This window comes from Cavia porcellus, unplaced genomic scaffold, assembly GCF_034190915.1.
Source record: "Cavia porcellus strain 051 isolate PalLab524CR breed Dunkin Hartley unplaced genomic scaffold, mCavPor4.1 scaffold_13, whole genome shotgun sequence".
NCBI lineage: Eukaryota > Metazoa > Chordata > Mammalia > Rodentia > Caviidae > Cavia > Cavia porcellus.
In genome coordinates this window covers 49335511-49356224 of record NW_026947496.1, presented here as the reverse complement: position 1 = coordinate 49356224, position 20714 = coordinate 49335511, and the positions used below count along the sequence as shown (strand labels likewise).

The following is a 20714-nucleotide window of genomic DNA, read 5'->3' as shown; positions in this document are numbered from 1 at the left end:
TCTAATATAAAGTGATTTAGGTCTTTTATTACTGGACATTGTGAAGAAGGAAACTCAAAGCCAAGATGTTTGTGGATGGATAAAATAAAATACATAGCACCTTTTCCTTCTTTATGAAGATTATTTTTACTGTATGACAACAATAATTAAAAAAATAAAACCTACTGGCCCAGTTACTATAAGAAAATTATAGTGCCTTACACTGAGAGATCTCCTCAGCCCTCTTTTGAATTTTCAATTTTGAAACAGGATCTTACTAAATTACTAAATTGCCTGGGTTGGGCTTGGGCGCTCACACTTTCTGCCTAAGTCTCTCAGACTGCTGGGATTACAGGTGTGTACCATCATACCCAGTCAATAATCACTATAATGTGAATCAAAATTAGACGGAGAACTGATCCACTGATACACACCCATTAACAGTATATTATTAACTCAAGAGAAAATAATCATTCTATAGGTAAATGGATGCATCTCAAGGCATAATTCTAAATAAAGAGCAAAACAGAGGATAGATATTGGGAAGTAGGAAGAACTTGTTCAAATGTGGAGAGGAATCACAAAGGGCAGAGAGAGAAAGGAAGGAAGGCAAAAGGATCTAAAAAATAGAAGAAAAAAATGGAAAGGGAGGGACGGAAGAGATGAAGGGAGAAGAGAGTAGAAAAAAAGAATTAAGACATATTACGTATGAATACAAATTCCCTATGATGAATGTGATCATTAGGTATGGCAGATATGTACTAATAAAAAATAAGTAATAAAAAAATAGCATTCTCAGAGGTCATGAGTTTGATCCCTGGTACCAAAAAAAAAAAAAATTTAGAAATGGAAGATAAAATGTAAAGACACATAATTGTTGGAACCTTTTTACTCAGTACTCCTCTGAGTTAAAAAGAAAAAGACTGGAGGTAATTCTTAGTCTATCCTATAAATTAAAAATGAAATAAAAGAAAATGCCTTAGGAAATGTCATCTTTCAAACATCACCTTCCAACACAGATAATCTGTTCAAAAGTATGAAAGCAAATACTTGAACAAGAAAAGAAAACAGAGATACTGTCTGGTGTATAGCAAGGACGCTGTTATACACCTGTAGGCCAGCACTCTGGGAGGTTAAAGCAGGAAGACTGCAGGTTCCGGCCCAGACTGAGCAATGCAGCAACTCAGCAAGACCTTGTGGCCCCCAAAAAGAGACACAAAGTATTGTGATGGAGAAAAGACACTTCAAAAAAAAAAAAAAATTGTTGGAACAACTGGACACTCGCATGCAAAAAACAAACTTCTACCTACATGCCAGTCTTAAAAATCAACTCAAAATAAGTTATAGATGTAAAAGAGAAGCACATAATACTTTTAGAAGAAAACAAAGCAGAAAATCTAGTGACTCAGAGTTATGCAAAGTTTTTTCTTTTTTCAATATGGAACACTTCATGAATTTGCATGTCATCCATGCACAGGGGCCATACTAATCCTCTCTGTATCATTCCAATTTTAGTATATATGCTGCACAAGCGAGTGAAATTCTTATAGTCAAAGAACAATTTATAAAAAAAAAAGTTGAATTTTATAAAAATTCAAAACTTTTATTTTGCAAAATAATACTGTTAACAGAACGAAATTACAAGCTACAGATTACTGGGAGATACCTACAAATCACATAACTGACCAAAACTAGCATTCTAAATTCTAAAAAGCATTCTAAGAGCTTTTAAAACTGCACAGTAGGAAACTCAATTTAAAAAAAATAGAGAAAAGACTTGCATGAATACTTTACCAAAAAAAAAATAAAGATGATGAATAAGCATATAAACAGATGTTCAAAACCATCGGATACTGGGAAAATGAAATTAAATTTAAAATCATTATGAGACATCAGGATCTATTAGAATGGCTAAAATAAAAATCGTAACACTACCAAGTGCTGACAAGGATGCAGACCATACACTACTGGTGTAAAGGGCAACCTGTATGGCCACAAATGAGTCTGGCAGTTTCCCATGAAATTAAACTTATATTTGTCTTATGACCAAACATATTTCTTGGATATGACCTTTGCTGAGTGTCTGTCCAAGAAAGACAAAAATATGTGCTCACACAAAAACCTAAATAAAACTACTGATATCAATTCTTTTCATAATAACTGGAAAAAACTCAAATGTCTTTCACTGAGAGAACAGATAAACACCTATTTTTGTATTCCACTGTACACCCAAACAATGTAATACCATTCCTCAATAAAAATGAACAAATAATTGATGCACACAATGACTGGAATGAATCTTAAAAGCATTATGCTGTGAGACAGCAACTTAGAAGGTTATAGAATAAATCAGGTATGGTGGGACCTGCCTATAATCCCAGCTTCATAGGAGGCTAAGGCAAGAGAAACACAAATTCAAGGCCAGTCTGGACAACTTAGCAAGACTGTATCTCAGAATAAAATAAAAAGGTCTGAGAATGTAGTTTAGCAGTAGAGTACCTATCTAGCATGTAGGAAGCCCTGGGTTAAATCCCAGTACCAAAAAAATTAAAAATTAAAAAGGCTATAAATTATACAAACCACTTAAATGATATTCTCAAAACAAAACCATATTGTAATAGGGACCAGATCAATGGTTGCTAGTAGTTAGAAGCAGAACTATAAAGGGACAGCACAGGAGAGTTTTAGGATGACAGAAACACCCTATATCCTGACTGTTCTAGTGGTTATAGAAATACACGCATATGTTAAAATTCATAGCACTGTAAACAGAAAAGAATCAGTGTTACGGTACGTTAGTTTTAAAAATAGACAGCAATTATGATTTCTTCTTGCTTGAAATATATACAAGGAAGGAAGAAATATGTATTAAAATTTTTTCCATCCTGCTAAAAGACCCTAGATACAATCATACAGGCTCACTTCTTGATTTCTAAATAGTATTCCCACTACAAGAAATGCAGGTTTCCTAGGGGAGGTAGCTCATTACAGGATCTGCCAGTGAGATTCCAGGCACAGCTAGAACAACCTTTCAGGGGCCCTGGGGATCTAGCTTAGTGGCATAAGCACCCGCTTGGCAAATGCAAGGTCATGAGTTTGATACCTGGTACTACAAAAAAAAAAAAAAAAAAGCCTGTCAGCCACTCAAAGCTGGTTTTCAAAGAAAAACGGAACAAATGTCAAAAGACAGAGAAGTGGGACTGACAACGTGCCCACTGACCAAATTTAGGACAACTTAAGTATCAAAAAGAGTAACAGTGTGGTAATAGATATAATTACTGAATAAAAAAGAATCCATAACTATAGTGATGGGTAGCATGTATCTGTGAACACACTAAAATCCAGTAAACTGTCACTTTTAATTATATGTAGTACATAAATTATATCTCAATGAGGCTGGTAAAAAAAAATCCATGAGTCTATATGAATAGTAAAAATAAATCTTGGGATAAAAGAGAAAAGTTATTCTTTACAGAAGAACCCCAGTTAATAAATTCAGAGAAAAGCGATAGCATTAGGAAAATCACAATTTTGCAATACTAATGTAATAAATGTTTCAGCTCATCCACAGATGGTAAAACTATTAGGTGAAAGATTATTGGGAAACAGAATAATCACATGGTCTCAAAAGATTAAACCACAGATTACTTTTTGCTAACAAAGGAGAACTGAATCTTTAGTGTACAGAAAATCAAACAACTTATTCAAACGCTTAAACCCAGTTCCACCAACTCCGGGGATATTATTTTTTCCTCATGGTATGAAGCAGTATGGAATACCAAAATAAATAAATATATATAGTACCCATGCAAAAATAACCATGATAAAAGTAACTTGAATCTAATCATAAGGAAATCGTAAGAAATCAGAAAATCTACAGTATGGGACTTTATAATGTAAGTGCCTTGGACTCTACAAGAAAGTCAATGTGATGGGAAAAAAACTTGGGGAATCTAACAGCCAAATACAATCTGTGATCCTTTACCAGATCCTGAAGAGACATAAAAGTTGTAAAGCTCTTTCTGCTGGGATAATACAGAAAACTGACCATGTAAGAGATAATGCAACATCATTAAATTTCTTGGGTATGATGGAGTAGTTACGAGAATCATGATTCGATTCTTAGAAGACACATACTGAAATATTTAGTGATTAAGTGTCAGAATAACTGCTACTAACTTAGAACAAATGTTTCATTCATTCTCTTTGAAAAGCAGAGTCAAAAAGAGAGAGAAGGCGAGAGGAGAAGAGAGAAAGAGGTACAGAGATTAGCTTTGAGACTGACTTATTAGCCTGGATTAAAAAAAAGCACCAAAAATAAGGAGAAAAGGCACTAGAGGCAGAAGCTTAGCAGAGGCAGAGTGAGCTGTGGCTGGATCCCAGGCAGTCTGGCTGGAAAGCCAATGGTCTGTATGCTCAACAGCCTTCAGGAAACAGCAAACCCAACTCCTGAAACCAACAAAGAGATGATCAGACGGGTGTATATGGTACCAGAGTGCAAGAGAAGAGTGGAGGACTCCAAGATTCCCAAGAGAAAGACACTTAGGACAAAAGACTATATGATTTCAAGGTTGTCACAAATGTATATTTTTTAAGGCCAAAAATGCAAGCCCCAATCCTGCCAAAAAAAAAAAAAAAAAAAAAAAAAAAAAAAAAAAAAAAAAACCACTGGAAACTCTTAAGAAAAAGTACATGTCCCAAATATTCAGGAAATTCAATTTATAAGATTAAATTTTAGCAATGGACAGAGTCTAAGAAAAGATATTCTATCTAATTCTGATGTTGGAAACATTCCCTTCAGACTGACACAGCACCAACACAACCCCAGCATGCTATCTGGCCTGGTTATCACTCATGAAGTCTCCATAATACATACGCTAGGTCACTGGTACACAACTTTTAGAATCAACACAGAAAAGTATAGAGTGATTTTCAGTGAACAATAGGACCAAACTGTCAGCCATTCTGACAACTAGGGGTGAAAGTATAGCTGAAAGTGTTTCCAAAAAACAGAATTATTAAATTAAGTCAGGCAAGGAGGTAAAAAAGGAAGTTTACAGCCTCATGATGAGAAAAGAAAGCTTTCAGATGCTAAAAGTTCATGGCATAAAAATAGACAGGGCTGAGGGTGTAGCTTGGTAGAAGAGTTTTTGCTTAGCGTCTCAGAGGCCCCGGGTTCAACGCCCAGCACCAAAAAAAAAAAAACAAACAAACAAAAAAAAAAAAGCGTGGGAGTGGGAGAGCAGGTAGGTAAGCCAGCAGGCACTAGGACTTAAAAAGTTTCTAAAATAACCAAAAGAACGAAATTTATCTATCTGGAATGCTAGGATGAGAAAGGATTGAAAAGAAGTATCATGTGAGCTAAATCATATTTTCCCATTCCCAAAATTTAACAGATGGCTAACCAAAGTTGAAAATTAAGAACCGATGCTTAAATATATTATAATGAATGTCAGTGTAATCAGAAGAACTAAAAATACAAGTATATTCAAAAGAGGAACTCTAGAGTGGGAAAAGAATAAAGGGATAGACAAGGGACTGCTACTTTTCATCTTAAGTTCTGTATCGTAAGATTTGTTACTGATTTCATAAAAAATTAAAAATAAAAAGATTCAAATTTAACCTGTCATTACTTTAGAAGATCATAAATAATAATTATATATACCCAAGTATAATGTCCAAATCTGGCACTCCTTTCAAATTTTTGTTTTTGAAATAATTTAAAGATTTTTATAAAAGTTGCTAGAATAGTAGAGTTCATAACAAACTCTACAGCGGGCTTCCCTAGGGTTGATATTTTAACCAGACTACACTTATCAAAACCAGCTACAGTACTGCTGCAATAGTACTAGTTATTTATAGATCCCATTTGAATTTTACCAGTTTTCTCCCTAAGCATCTTCTTCCTGTTCCAGGATCTAATCCAGTACACCATATTGCATTTACTTGTTATCACCTCAGCCTCTTGCTATTTGTGACAACTCTTTCATCTTTATTTTTCATGACCTTGACAACTGTATTAGTCAGCTTTCCTGTTAACAATACACAGTACCTGATATTCATAATTTAAGAGAAGTTTAATCTGGCTCATGGTTTCAGGGGATTCAATCTATGGTCAGCTGGCTCCAAGACAGGAATACTGTGGTGAAAAGGCATGGCAGAGCAGAGTTGCTGAGTTCTTGATGGCCAGGAAGTAGAACAGGGAAACAGTGACACAGAGGAAAGGACCACAGACCACATATAGTACTAACGATCATACCTCTGTGACTCACCCAGACATACCCAGAAATATGCTTCTCCATTCCTTGGTGTTGATTCCAAAGCGATCAAGTTGATAGTTCACCCCAGTCACAACAATTTTGTACATCTCTTCATTGGGTTTATATGATGTTTTTTCATGATCACACTAAAGTTATTTGTTTGGCTAGAAAACCAAAGAAGTGACATTATGCTCTTCTTTGACACCATAATGGACACGCATGCTTTGAATCTTACTACTAATGGTGTCTGTTACAATCCTTCTCTTTGTCACTGATAAGTAGCATGGAGGAAATACCTGGAGAATTGCACATTCAGTCACAGTTTTAAACAACTGACAAAGATTATATATATATATAATATATATACTATATATATTTTGTGTGTATATATATAGTATATATATACACACAAAATATACATTGTGATTATTTGACACATGTATACATTGTGTGATGGATATCATGTAAAAACACACCCATTACCACCCCTGTTATACTTTAGATACTCAAAACATCCTCATCGTACAACTGAAAGTTTATACACTTTAATCAGCCCCTCTTCTGCCCTCCCAAACCCTGGGAACCACCATTCTACCGTCTGCTTCTACAAGTTCAACACTTTTAGATTCACATGTGAGATCACGTAGTATTTATCTTTTTGTTGTAAGATTCATTTTTTAAGTGAAATGTACTTATCATTCCTATCATTTTGAGATTCATAGTGAAGTATTTCAGGATAAAATAATGCCTAGAATCTGTATCAAATTAATGAAGAGCAGGAAGCAGATGTGAGTATAGGTGTGTCAAAAATGGAATTATAGGGATTCATTTTCAAATCTGCTTTTAGGTATCTTTAAAGTTTTCCATGGTAAAAGTGTGGAAAAGTTAGAACCTAAATAAACTCTGTGCATGTGTGCACCAAAAGAAAAAAACAAACTTATGCATTCAAGAACCTTGGGTCAGGAAACATTATCATGCTTGGATTTTCATTTTCCAGTTTATGAATGCCAAGTAAGCAACCTAGGAGTTTCCAGGTATATGCATTCTTTTGAGACTCCCATCAAAATCTAAAACATAGGCATTGTGTGCCCCCTAGGGTCTGACTCTATACCACAAGTTTTACATCCACATGTTCAATAACAAAAAGCAGGGAGGGCATTTTCAAAAATGAGAAGAAATATCCTTCTTTCTCACTGATTTCTGTTTCTTTTAAAATAGTGATCCATTATATTGGCAGGTCCCACTGAAATGCTTTTAAATTAGAATTATATTGACTTCAGCATCCTTCTTCATCCATCCTTTATTAAGGCTGCTCAAAAGCTGGGTCTGATGGTGTATACCTATAATCCCCATCTCTGGGAGGATGAGGCAGGAGGATTACAAGCTTGAGCCCAGCATGGGAAACTAAGTAAGACCCTGCATCTCAAAATAAAAAGGAAATTAAAGGGCTGGAGATGTAGCTGAATTTAAAGAATCTGAGTTCAATCCCCAGTGCAAAAAGGAATCCTGTAACACTCAAAAGTTGTGCCATACTTTCACACCAATAAATCTGCTCCAAGCCTTACAGATATGCCATCATTTTATTCTACTATGATTTCCTGAAAAATTCTTAAAGACATGAGAAAATGATAAAACAATGATAAAAAATACAAGCTTTAGAATTCCAATTAGCTTGATTTAAAATTCCAGGTCTAGCCCTCCCTAGCTATATTTCTAATTCTTCTAATCTTTAGCCTTCTGACCCGGAAAAAAGTATTTTACCACTTACTAATTTAAAGATTACAAAATATATGTAAATTCATCATCATAATTAGTATTTAAAGGTAACTATTTTTCATGAGATGATTCCAAAGTGTTCTGCAGCTAACTCATCAAAACCTACAGATTAACATTTTCAGTAACTGCACTATCTTCTACTACTGTCCTTGAACCTCTCATAAAAGTTCTAGATTTGATTTCAATTCAGTTTTCTCAGTATGTAAATATAGTATGTTGCTTAATTCTCCTGATAAGATAGTATTTGTTCAGAGAGTAAAACACAGCACTGACAAGTTCAAAATTAATTCTTAACTCTATTCAATGGACATAATTTGCATCTGAAGATCTGAATAAGTTGTTTACTATTTCCCTGTGTTACTTCAGAAAGCATATATATATAATATTCATGTAGGCAATCATAACTAAAAATTACAAAAGTAAAATAAGGGTTATTTGCTGGTGGTACAAGATTACCAGGAAATATATTAAGAAAAGTCAAGAAGAAAACTGAATTCATTTATTTGGCAGAAAATCATTAATTTGTCTGGGAATCAAGTAAGGACTCCATAATTTTCACCAAATTCATGTTTGCTCAAATATCAACCAGAAATATTAAAAATCTTAAGTGTACTTCTGAGAAGCAAGTATGATTCAGTTTTTTCATTCTATATTTTATGTGTCTTAAGTGTTAGATTAGCAGCAGGGAACAAATACACAAGAAGCACCTGCTTTCTAACAGAAGGAGAGAAGATAAACTTGTAAATAAGAAATGTAAATAATTTCAGATAATGGTGCACACCAGGGTAACAGGTGCAGGATTGGCACTGGCACAGATCTATCTCAGTCCGAGTGATCACAGGAGGCCCCTTCAAAGAAAAGGCATGTGGGCGAATGGCACAAGCCAATCATGCAAACACCAGATGATAACACACTTAGAAGACACTGTTCTCTATGAGCAGGTCTTCTTTTGTTTGTTTGTTTTGGTACTGGGGATTGAACTCACAACCTCACGTTTGCCAAGCAGACACTTACACCACTGAGCTAAACACTGGCTTTTTTTTTTTTTTTTTTTTTTTTTTTTTTTTTTTTTTTACTATGAGCAGTTCTATCATAGCAGATTCTCTACACCCATGTCTTCTAATTACTCATGGCACTAATGTATATCTAAAGTTTTAAATACTAAAGACAGATATAAATATGGAATAGTCACTTTAAAATATTTGCCTCCACAGGAAAATTTGTATGCTATAAAATGCAAAATATACAGCTACCACAAGTTCAAGGGCTCTAGACCCCTTGGTTCTCTCCCTGTTACAGGTGAATCCTGACTCAACTACAACCAGAAGCTTCAGTTATTAGGAAGTAGAGGTCTGTTTGGGGCCACTGTGAGGATTATACAAAATAATGTATTAAAATATTAACAGTGTCTAGATGACCATAAGCACTCACTAAACATCAGCTACTACTTCGATTTAAAAATGCATTTATATACCTTTTAAAGAAAGTGTTTACAAATGATGATATAAATACAAGTATATTCTAAGATTTTAACTTTAAGGTCAAAACTATATGAAAAATAACTTTGAAATAAAAGCAGAATTTTCACATTGGTGCCCCAAAGAAAAGAGGTGGTAGGAATAAAGATGAACATTATAGTTTACACAGTGCAATTAAATTCCAAAATGTCTGGTGCTCATGGCTATTAGCAGGAAGATACCCAAGAATGGGATGGAGTTGGAGATGTGTGAAACGGTTTCTGTCTGGGGGCATGGACATTATCAGTAACGGGGCTGCATAGATAGAACACAGTAGACATTGCAGGCCCACTCACTAACAGTGATGCCAGGCTCCTCTGTCCTGCCTTCTCTTTCTGCACTACAAAGCTACCTAGTAAACTTTCCAAACCCCAGGCAACTGAGGGAGGAATATTTCATTTTCCAGACAAACAGGACAGAAAAATCTAGAACTATCTCCTTCCCTCTCCATCTTCATGCTTGAAAGGGCCCCACGGCCTAAAAGTCCAGCCACTACTTTGTAACCATACGCCCATTAGCTTGAGGATTCAGGTTGGCCAACAAGAAAATGAGACTGAATTCTCCTGGTCGTCAGTTAACCAGTACATCAGCCTCAGATTAACAACATTCAGATTTCCTTTTTATAAAAGGGGAAAAACAAAAGAGAGAAAAAGGGAAGAGGAGGAAGAGAAAGAGAAAAATAACCCTTAATTGCTGAAAATTTGCACTCCTATTTTCTACTCTTGGCAGCCTACCTGCAACCCAAGCTACACAAAGATGAAGGAAGATGATATTCCACGTGGGATTAAAACAAAAGAAACACAAGGTACCAAGAGCTACTTCAACACTATGGTTTATGGTCACAGCATTTAAAATGAAGAAGTGAGGATTTCCACCTTTATCAAGTTGTCTTCTGTATTTACATCACCACATTTGCCTCCCAGTAAACCACGTACACAGGGACTGATGCCCCCTCTGCAAAATACTACCAATGTGCCAAAATTAAAGAACATGCAGCATTTTTAAAACTTTACAATGCAAACAAAACTTTGTCTAAGGAGCGAGAAAAGTAAATAGCAGCTGGTTTCATATAAACAAAGAATAAAACAATATGTACTATGGTGCTAAAATAATTTTTCTACATTAATTTCACTAGATTTTTCTTCCTAAAATGTTTATTTAAGAGATGGTAAAAAAAACTGTAGGTTAAAAATTCATATTTGAGGAGTTATAATTTTAAGTTCTTGCATTAAAGGATTAGTTGAATGAACTACACCTCATTCTCCATAAAACATCTCTACAGTAGTTATAATAATATAAATGCCATTAAGTGACTCATTTTATAAACCTCTGTGATTAAAGGGATAATTTCATTTTTATTTGTTTAATATTCCCATTAATAAGAATGTTTTGTTACACATTTACTGAAAGCCTGTACAACAACAACAAAAAAGTGGACAAATTCCAAGAACAAACAGATTTTTTTTCTTTTCCCATGAAGCTAACATTATGGAATTTTAACAGATGTTCTATTTGGTCATAGTTAATAAAATGAATTATGTAGGATTAAAATAGGGTTCAATGTTTGCCTTGGATTTGAATTGAAAAACAATTTCATATTAAAAGTTTGGAAAAGTTCCTAATCACTTTCCCCCTTGGATTTTCAGTAGAATTACTAAGACACAGAAAATAAATGGATTATTATAGCACTTACTGTTTAATAAAACCAGATTTCAAAAACTATCTTTTCAAAGTTTAAGATTGAAATTTTAGAAAATTATGTACTTTTTGGTACAGTACTTCATCACCTATCTACAGCAAAGATCACAGCAGTACAGTGTCAACCCTGCCTGTTCTCTTTGTGTTCATCATTCTGAAATGATGATGGTGTGTGATAACACGGGAAATGAATCAAGCTTAAAGAAATGGGGAAACCACAAGGACTTATTGAGCACTCACTATGTGGACAGTGTTGTGCTAAAGCCTGTGCATAGTATGAAGAAGTAAAATCCAATAGTTTCAAGAACTTTTATGTTACATGGGAAGAGAAATCACAAATGAGATGTAAAGACAAGCCAAAGAGATAGGGATCAAAGAAAACAACTTCACAGAAACACACAGAGAGAAAGACACAGCACTAACACACTGAAATACAAAATCCTCAATTGATATTAACTTTCTTTTCTTCTTTTTACTGTTATGAAAGCAAAAGTAATACACAGACTTAAGATGGTAAACAATAGAAGTTCTAGACTACAGTTGCTTCAAAATATTTCAAAAACAATAGAGCACTGTAACTCAGTAAGAAAGACTCTGAATGGGTAATCTTATTTCAAAAACATGCTGCAACAAATCATCAATTTGATGCAAAAGAGAAATCATACAATTTTTCCAACTCACTTATATTAGTGATTCTGATCAGCTCATCCAACAGTTAGGATAACTACATTATTATATTAAGATACTACTGTTTTTCCTACAGAAGCAGCCAGTAAATATAATATGCAATTTACTGCAACTATAGAAATTCCCTTCTATAAGACATTTGGATAACATTGGAATTACAGCTAAGAAAATTTACATGCAATATTTGACTACTCAGCTCCAACACAATTGTTATTCATCATGAAACTGTTCGCACATTTAAATGTAGAAGATTAAATGTAGAACCTTCTTGAATAACATTCAAGAACCTAGCAACCTAGAAACTGTTTTAATTTCTGAATTTCCTAGTAAATGGTATTGCTGTAATATCTGTCTCAGAGGACTGGTATGAGATTTCAGTCTATGCAAAGTTCTTAGCACAAACAGGACTCAGAAATGTTAGGTAACTTGCCAAAAGTAGACAGCTGGTAAGGGGCAGAGCTGTATATTGCATTATGGTCCTTCACTGTCAAAGGTGCTTTGTTACCAAGGATATGAGTAATCACAGTTCATATTCCTTGAGTACGTATGGTACTATGTGACAATCACTATAGAAAGTACTTTACCTGAATCTTCTCATTTAATTCTCATAAGAATGTTGTGATGACTTAATCACTACACAGTAAAGGAAACAAAACAATTTTTAGATATATGTTAATACACCAAAACTTACTTATAAATAAAGCTACAATGACATAATTTTTCATCCCCAGTGGAGTGGCAAGGAAAACAGAGCACTCCTCCACTGTTGGCAAGTATCAGCTGGCACTCCCACTAAGGGCCATTTGGTGTTACCTATCAAAATTACACATGACCATGCCACTAACCAAGTGACTGAAACTTACACATATTCTCAGGCATGAACAAAATGACACATGAACAAAATTAAGCAGTTCAGCATCTTTGTAGGTCCACCAACAGAGCAGGGACTGAGTGAATACTAGCTCCCTTATATAATGAAGTACTATGCAAAACAGTGGTACTCTTTATGAAGTGACTTAAAATGATTTCCAAAAATACTAGTTTAACAAACAATAAGACACACAACCCCTAGATAGAAAGCTTCTGGAAAGACACCCCAGAGTCTACCATAACAGAAGAGATGGAGGTGGGGGTGGCATGGAATAGGCAGACAAAAGAGCTGGGAAGATTTTCAAAGACAATAAAGAAGCGGATTTTCAAAGGCAGCTGTGTCCAGTCAACAGATTGAGGGAAATGCTGTTGCCCAGGGATGATAAGGGTATTCAAATTTGGAAAGCTGTTCTATTTTTTTGTAGTGAACTTTTCAATGAACAGTGATTTCTGCACCTAAATACTAAGGGTTACAATGAACGTACACAATAGACTGAATGATTTGTTTGGCCTGCTTGCCAGCTTATAGCAAAATTGGGGTCAGAAAGAATTACCCCCTCCTACCTCTAACCCCGTTAGTGGCTACTCTCCTCTACCAAAAGGAAGCCAAGAGTCATGTGTTATTAAAATAGCAACATCCTACCCCTGAGACAGCTCCAATCAGCTTCTCAGCTTCAGATCTGTGCAGTCAAGAGCCACATACCAATAATTTATCCTCTTATCTCTATGGATACAAGCCAGTCAAGCCCTTACCAGGGCTTTTCCCATGTGCCCTTTTCCAGTCCCCTGGCAAATACCCAGCTAAGGTGGGAGGTTCAACTTCTCCTCCTTACCCATACCCCATGCTTCTGTTGAAGCATCCTCATGGGCTTAAGATAGATCTAAAATTAAGACTTGCTTTTACTAATGCAACAAATACTAGTTGAGTACCATTCAAGCAGTGCTTCCTCTGTAAGTTGAGGTACACCTTGGATGTGCTTGTAATTGAAGCCGTCACTACCCTACACCCTAAAGAACATTATTCCCTATTTGTTTCCCCAGAGAATGTGAATTCTTTAGGGCAGAAAAGTTCTGAATAACATTCAGCACATAATGCTCTGCAAATGACTATGGAGAAGAATTTGTGGACAAGACATCTGCTGAACTTAACTTATTTCCCACTTCTTTTGAAACAAATTGCCTTTCTTTCTCTATATAAGTTTTTCTAATTTACATCCAACATTATGAGGTTGCTCTCTGCAAAATTTTCTGGCCAATATTCCACCTGAAATCATCTTGGTTATGACAGCAGCGATGATTTTGTTCCCTGCTTTTATTACAATAACACCACTGCACCAAGATGCTTGGCCACATCTAATTTGGCCAAGATCATGAGAAAAATGAAAACTGAAAGGCTGAGGTAAATAGTATAATCTGTTGACCTTGATTAGACTCAGTAGAAAATTCACGGTAACTAAAACACTTTAAGAGAACATAAGGGACAAGTATCCACAAATATCAAAGGCAGATAAAAAAAGTATGACAGGATTCAAAAACCCTAAAGAACACTAGTAATCTGTCTTCTAATGCATGAATTCGAACTTCAATTTCATACTAATGGGCTACTGCTATGGAAATAAAACTATTTTAAAGAAAAAATTGCACTCAGAGTAAATATTTAAGTTTCTCAGTGATTCTCACTAAAGCTTTCACGTATTTTCTTATTGAAACAATCAAATGAGTTCTTGGCAAAAGATTTGATATTGGTGTCAGAATAATGTAAGCATCGAAACTATAATACAAGAATTTTGTTTAAGACAGATGTATCATTTCTTATTTTTCTTACTTGGAAAAGAAGCTATGTTTCATTCAGCAATAATGCCTCCTCTCTCATTCTACCTGAGAATCCTGTACAAAAGCAATACATCAACTAAAATGAGTTCTGAAAGAATTTTTATGAATACGCACAATGCAGAAGACCCCAATTAAATTTCCAACAAAGCTCTGCCATTTTGAGTAAACAAAGTCATCTCAATAAGGTCACACTATTTGCAAGGATTGTAACGTATAAATTAATTGCTAGCATGACATCTGTCAAAATAAATTTTAAAGAATAGACTATAGTTTTAACCATGTGTTTTATCTTTTTTGTATGCAAAATCAGTACTCTTAAAATAAAAATATATTCAACATCTTTCAAGAACATTTGTGAAAAGTTTGTTATTAGTCCTCCAACCTTTTGTAACATTTAGGTGAAATGTGAGTAAATAACAGTTTAGTAAGTCAGAAAATAAAAACAGAACAAAGATACAATATGGGTGATATTTCTGAAAGACAGAGGTCATCTTTACACAAATAACTAATTATGTAACATTCGATCTGCCACCAAAAGTTCTTCAAGGTCTATACCAACCAGACGGCTGCCCTGTCAGTAGCTACCTTGTGAAAACCAAACCTTTAAATCACATGTAACAGTGGTGGTATGTGATAAGGCAGACTATAACCCATAGCTAAAAATAAAACTACTGAGAGTAAAATGACAGATTTCAATTAACCTCAGTATTTTGCCAGCTGAGATACTCTTTAATTACATTAAAACATTTTTATAAATAAAAAGGCCTTATTATTTAAGGAACTTCAAATGGAGTCATATATAAGTTCTCACTTGTGTTTTAATGGAAAAATATGTCCCAAACCAAAGATTTCTCTTGTATCTCACTATCTAAAATTCACCTTTGAAACTTCAAAATAGTCTGTCCTACAGGAGACAAAGATTAAAAGATGCTAAGTCTACTAAAATCACGTCCTGCTGGTAAAGTTTTGCTTTTTCACTCAGGAAAGAAAGACAAGAGGAAAGAGGAGGAGAGGGAAGGGGTGGGGAGAGGAAGGGAGAGGAAAGGAGAGGGGAAAGGAGAAGCTTCACATAATCACAGGGCTGTGGAGTTAGAAGGCACTGAGTCCCTGAATACACTACACTCTAAGTCACCTATTCACAGCGCTGGTCTCCAGGCCACAGTAAACTTCCCAACTCATTGTACTCCCTTATTATAGAGCCAAATAACTCCATGATACAGGCTCTGGAAACAATTGTCCCAAAGTGCTTATTTCATTGCCAATTTTACATTAATTCTCCACATTACAGTAAATTACTTGATATCTCAGTCTTGGTAGCTATTCTGTAGTATTTTGGTTATGAGACCCACCCTAGAATAACAATAAGGCCGCACAACACGTAGGCATTCTGACCACTGGGAGGGCTCTTCCAGCAACCCACTGTATCATTCTTTTAGAGGTAAGAAGCCAACACTACCAGGCAGGTGTAACCTTGCTCACCCGGGCCTCACGGAGTGAAGAGAAATTATCTTGGGCCACATATAAGGTATATATTATAGTTACTTTATGCCACTAACAAAACTTCCTTTTTAAAACATTTTTTATTGTAAAATAGACATGTGTAATAATACACAGGCTAAAGGTTGGCCATACCTTCAGTGTTTAGAAGAGTGATAATTTCCCTTTTTGATTTTTAAACCAGTTTCCCCTAAATTTATAACTGTTAAGAAACACAAATTTAATGAAAAAAGCATATCATTTTTTGTTCAACAGTGGAAGTCAAGTGAGTTACCTCTCTTAAAACTGTGCTTTTATAGCCTCGATATAATCCTTGGATGCCCTGAAACAAACAAAAAGTCACGAGTTCAGAAGTTAGAATAGCAAGGAGATTTTCTAAATGATATTCTGGATATAATATCTAACTGATATTCAAGGATAATTGACTGCTCTAAAATTTGAATTGGGAAATAACTCAGCCACACCACAGTTCTACACAGAGGTTAAAGGTTCTAAATAGGCTTACAGTATTCAAAGCTCAGGTTAGCTTCTTTTCAGATGGATACATCTCAAAAAATAAAACTGGCTCCACATTAATTTAGCTGTAATTAATGTTATTCACCATTTCTTTTCTTGGAAAAAAAAAACAGCAGTGCTTCAAATATATTTCCAAAGCGAAAGTACACAAATATCTATTATCCTTCCATACAAAAGAGAATTAATTTTATAGCTTTTATACCAGAAGCTCATTAATAATCTCTCAATAAAGCAGTAGTGTATATTTCCAGACAAATCTTGATTTATCTATTTAACCATCCACATAGTCCAATTCTATGGCGATTCCACAGAATTAGTCTCATTCAATGTCTTATCATCAAATGAGAGGTGACAGACCTAGGTGACAGCCATGAAGAATAAATTTTCTAAAACCTGCATTCAGTAAGACTGAAACCCAGCTTGGCATGGTGGTGCACACCTGTAATCCCAGCATTTGGGAGGCTAAGGCGGTACAATCATCACGAGTTTGAGGCCAACCTGGCTTATAGTGAGACTCATTCCAAAAACAAAAACCAAAATAGAAACCAAACAGAACAGACTAATTCCCATTAAGAACAAAACAACAATAGCAAAAACAAAAAGCATCAGGTGCAGTGGCATGTGCCCATAGTCCCAGTGACTCAAGAAGCTGAAGCAAAAGGATCAGTTAGGCCCAGGAGTTCAAGGCTAGCCTGGGCAACACAGTTAGACCTTATCTCAAAAAACAAAATGAAAGTAAGTTAAGTGTGGCAAGACACACCTAAAATTTTAGTACTTCTGAGGCAAAAGGATCACAGGTTTGAACCCAATCTAAGCAACTTTGCAAGAATCTGTCTCAAAATTTTAAAATAAAGTCAAATAAATGAATAGCTGGGTATATTTTGCTTAGTGCAAAAGCCCTATGGGTTTAATTCCCAATCCTGACCCCAACTCCATTGCCCACCACCTGCAAAAAAAAAAAATCTGGGCATGCCTATAATCCCAGTTAGTCACAGGCTATAATAGGAAGATTGAGAATTCCAGGCCAACTTGGGCAAATTAGCAAGATCTTCTCTCAAATAAAAATAAAAAGGGGTTCAGTATGTCATTCAGGGGTAGACTATCCCTGAGTTCAATCCCCAGCATACCGCAAAATAAAGAAAAATTTTAAAACACAGCTTCTGTGAACACTATAAGAAGCCAGGCATGGTGACACACACCTGAAAAATTCCAGCACTAAGGGAGGCTGAAGGAGCATTGGAAGTTTGAGTCTTGCGCAGACAATTTAGTGAGTCCCTGTCTCAAAAGATAAAAAAATAAAAAACGGATGGGGACTTAGCTCAGTATTTGAGCACCCCTGAGTTTATCTCTCAGTACTACTAAAAACAAAATAAAACAACAAAATCCTAAAATGGAAACAGCTAATCACAAGGCTAAGAAGAAAGAAAGAATAATTTCTGACCCACAGCTAACACTGATCAGAAAAAGAGAAATCACATTAATACATTTTGTTGTCTGCTATTATCTGTCCATTATTATATTTCTCTTCCATGGAACCTGAAATACTGCAGTGATAGCTTAATAAAATATCTTAGTTCCTATTATAATTTGTCCCATGTTGGACCCTAAAATAACTACAGGAAGATTATTACTCAGGAAACATACAGAAGGAGCACAAAGGATGTGTCTGTTTAGAAATTCGAAAAAGAATTAAAAACAGAAGTAAAAATTCAAAACAAAGAAAAGGCAAAAATAAACAGCAAGAAAAGTTACTATAACTGGACATTAAATTCCACTCTAGGCTTCCTCTAGTGCTCCTGGGATGAGCGCTACAGCATTAACAACTATAATATCTTCCTCAAAAAAAGTCTAGAACAACATCTTACCTCTTCATATAAGATGTTAGAGAAAATGTGAAATGTTCTTGCAGAAGCAGATACCTGAGCCCTCTGCTTAACCACTTCAGAAGGCACTCGAATCAGGCAGGCAACCTAAAATATATAAATTTAATTACATTCTAAAAAGAAAACTACTGTTACAAAAAACTGACATTTATTCTTCAGCAAAACTTATAGTAAAAATATGCATGTTTAATGCAAGATGTCACAAGATCTATTTACTTTATGAAATAATAAAACAAAATTTCATAACAAAATAGTAAGAAAATAACAACAGTTAATATATTGAATACATAATCGTAAAAATAGTTACTCAGAGTCTAAGACACAGACAGAAAAAAGACTGTCTTACAGAGAAGCAATGTTCATGCAGTGGAGACACCTGTGCCCTTAAAGGAAACATGCGTTGCTGTCCTCCCAGCTTTTCTCCCTGGTCCTCTACAGATCGCCCACCTCATCCACGTCATTCCACACACACTTAGCCTCTTGACGGCAAAGAAGCACCTTTATTCATCGTGACTCACCAACACCCACAACTTCTGGCTCATATCAGAAACTTCCAATCCTGCTTAATTGAAGACTGAACCAAAAGGCAGGAAGTAACGTAACAGGTCAGTAGAGGCACGGCTGACTGTCAGCTGATACCCCTGCCCTTCTACCCCACAGCATCCCAGCACTGGACCTCTCCATTACACGACTGGGCGAGGGATACAAGGTATCAGCACCATGATTGTAGTTGATACTGATCCTGGCTGGCCCATACTCAGTGACAGCAAACCTTTTAGAGACCAAGTATACAAACTGTAATCCCAAATCCATTTATTTATTGCAAAGTACCAACACTACAATTCAACCTGGGTACTGAGGTTTTAGTTTAGAAAAACAACTGTTATCCAGCTGCTGAGGTGGGCTGGCTCATGTGCTGACAGAGAGGGATGTGTGCTCACTGTGACTCATACATAGGTTCGCCACTACAGCCTTAGGACAAATAATTCTAACACTGCCCTTTCAAAGCAAGCATTGGCAAACTTCTGATGCCAAAAGCAAACAATAAACATTTCAGACTGCAACATACGGCAAGAAGCTATATCCAGCCAAGGAACGAGTATGTAGCTACAAAACTAGAAAAACAAGACCAGAATATAGAAGTCATTAACTACAGTGAGCACTGCCTTCCCCAGATGCCCAATTCTAACTCTTCTGCAAGGAGTTTTCAGTTAGGGAGCACACAGTCAGTTGGTCTTCTCCTTGCAGAAGAACCACAATTAGGTGAGCAGATAATCAGACCCTGCAGCCAAGGGGTCGGAACCTAGAGCAATGTGGTAAAGACCCACAAGGCACTGGCTGTGAGGCTACAGAGTGCTTCAAAAGCAGCCCGGGCCACTGACATGTGCTGCAAGTACACATCTGATTTGGAAAACCTGGAATGAAAAAGTAATGTACAATTCCATTTATAATTTTTATACTTCTCACACATTGGGATGTTATAATAGATGTAGAAGGTTTAATAAAATATCATTAAAATCATCCTTTTCTTTGTTAAAGTGGCTAGAAAATGTAAAATCACATTCGTGATGCCCTACATTTCCAATGGACAGTGCTGTCCTGGAGTTGCTGGGACAGTCAGCACTCACTTGCAGTGGCAGCATCCAGCTACACAGGGTCCAGGGTGGGCAGCACTGGGCAGTGCCAGAGGCAGCATCCCAGCCACACTGCTCCTAAGGTACAGGCCGAGCTACAGTGTGGCTGTGGAGTCCTTTCCCAGTCCTTTTTCAGTCTTCTATATTCAAAGACTTACAGTGTGCTGAGTCAATCTATAACTGACTCAGCTTTTTTGGATACAACCACCAGAACATCAACTATAAAGCATGTTTTATGTCAGTGAGTGACATTTACTTGTATCCCAAGCTGTATAGTGACAACACAATTCAATACTCAGCACAGAGCCTTAAAAAAATGCACAAGAGCCCTGGCACAGGGCAACCTTGCAAGTTAGAAATGTCACTTATCTCCTCAAACATCCCTCACCATACCATGGTACTCAAGGCAAAAACAGGCTCATCTCTTTCCCAGACATCCTCTCAGTGACATCCCCTTGCACTTGGTTAGAAATATGTGATATAGGGGCTGCGGATTTAGCTCAGTGGCATAAGCGCCTGCCTTGCAAACAGGCAGTCGTGAGTTCGATCCTTGGTACCGATAAA

At 36.0% G+C, this 20714-nt stretch overlaps 1 protein-coding gene and 1 non-coding gene across 6 annotated transcripts in view; both read right to left on the bottom strand.

Moving 5' to 3' along the window:
* Slc25a26 (solute carrier family 25 member 26) overlaps positions 1-20714 on the bottom strand; it is a 121605-nt gene that overhangs the window by 70279 nt on the left and 30612 nt on the right. For 4 of the 5 annotated variants that reach the window (XR_010051271.1, XR_010051270.1, XM_063260214.1 and 1 more), the window contains exons 4-5: positions 18499-18603; positions 16392-16439 (exon numbers count right to left, since the gene is read on the bottom strand). The exons of the other annotated variant lie outside the window; for it this stretch is intronic. Coding sequence is in view for 2 of the 4 variants with exons in the window: in XM_063260214.1 (XP_063116284.1) it covers positions 16392-16439; positions 18499-18603 (153 nt within the window). In the remaining 2 variants the exon portion in view is untranslated. The remainder of the gene's footprint in view (positions 1-16391; positions 16440-18498; positions 18604-20714) is intronic. 5 annotated transcript variants of the gene reach the window in all.
* Positions 1412-1514, bottom strand: LOC111757912 (U6 spliceosomal RNA). The gene has a single exon (XR_002792162.1). It is a non-coding gene; the product is annotated as a U6 spliceosomal RNA (small nuclear RNA).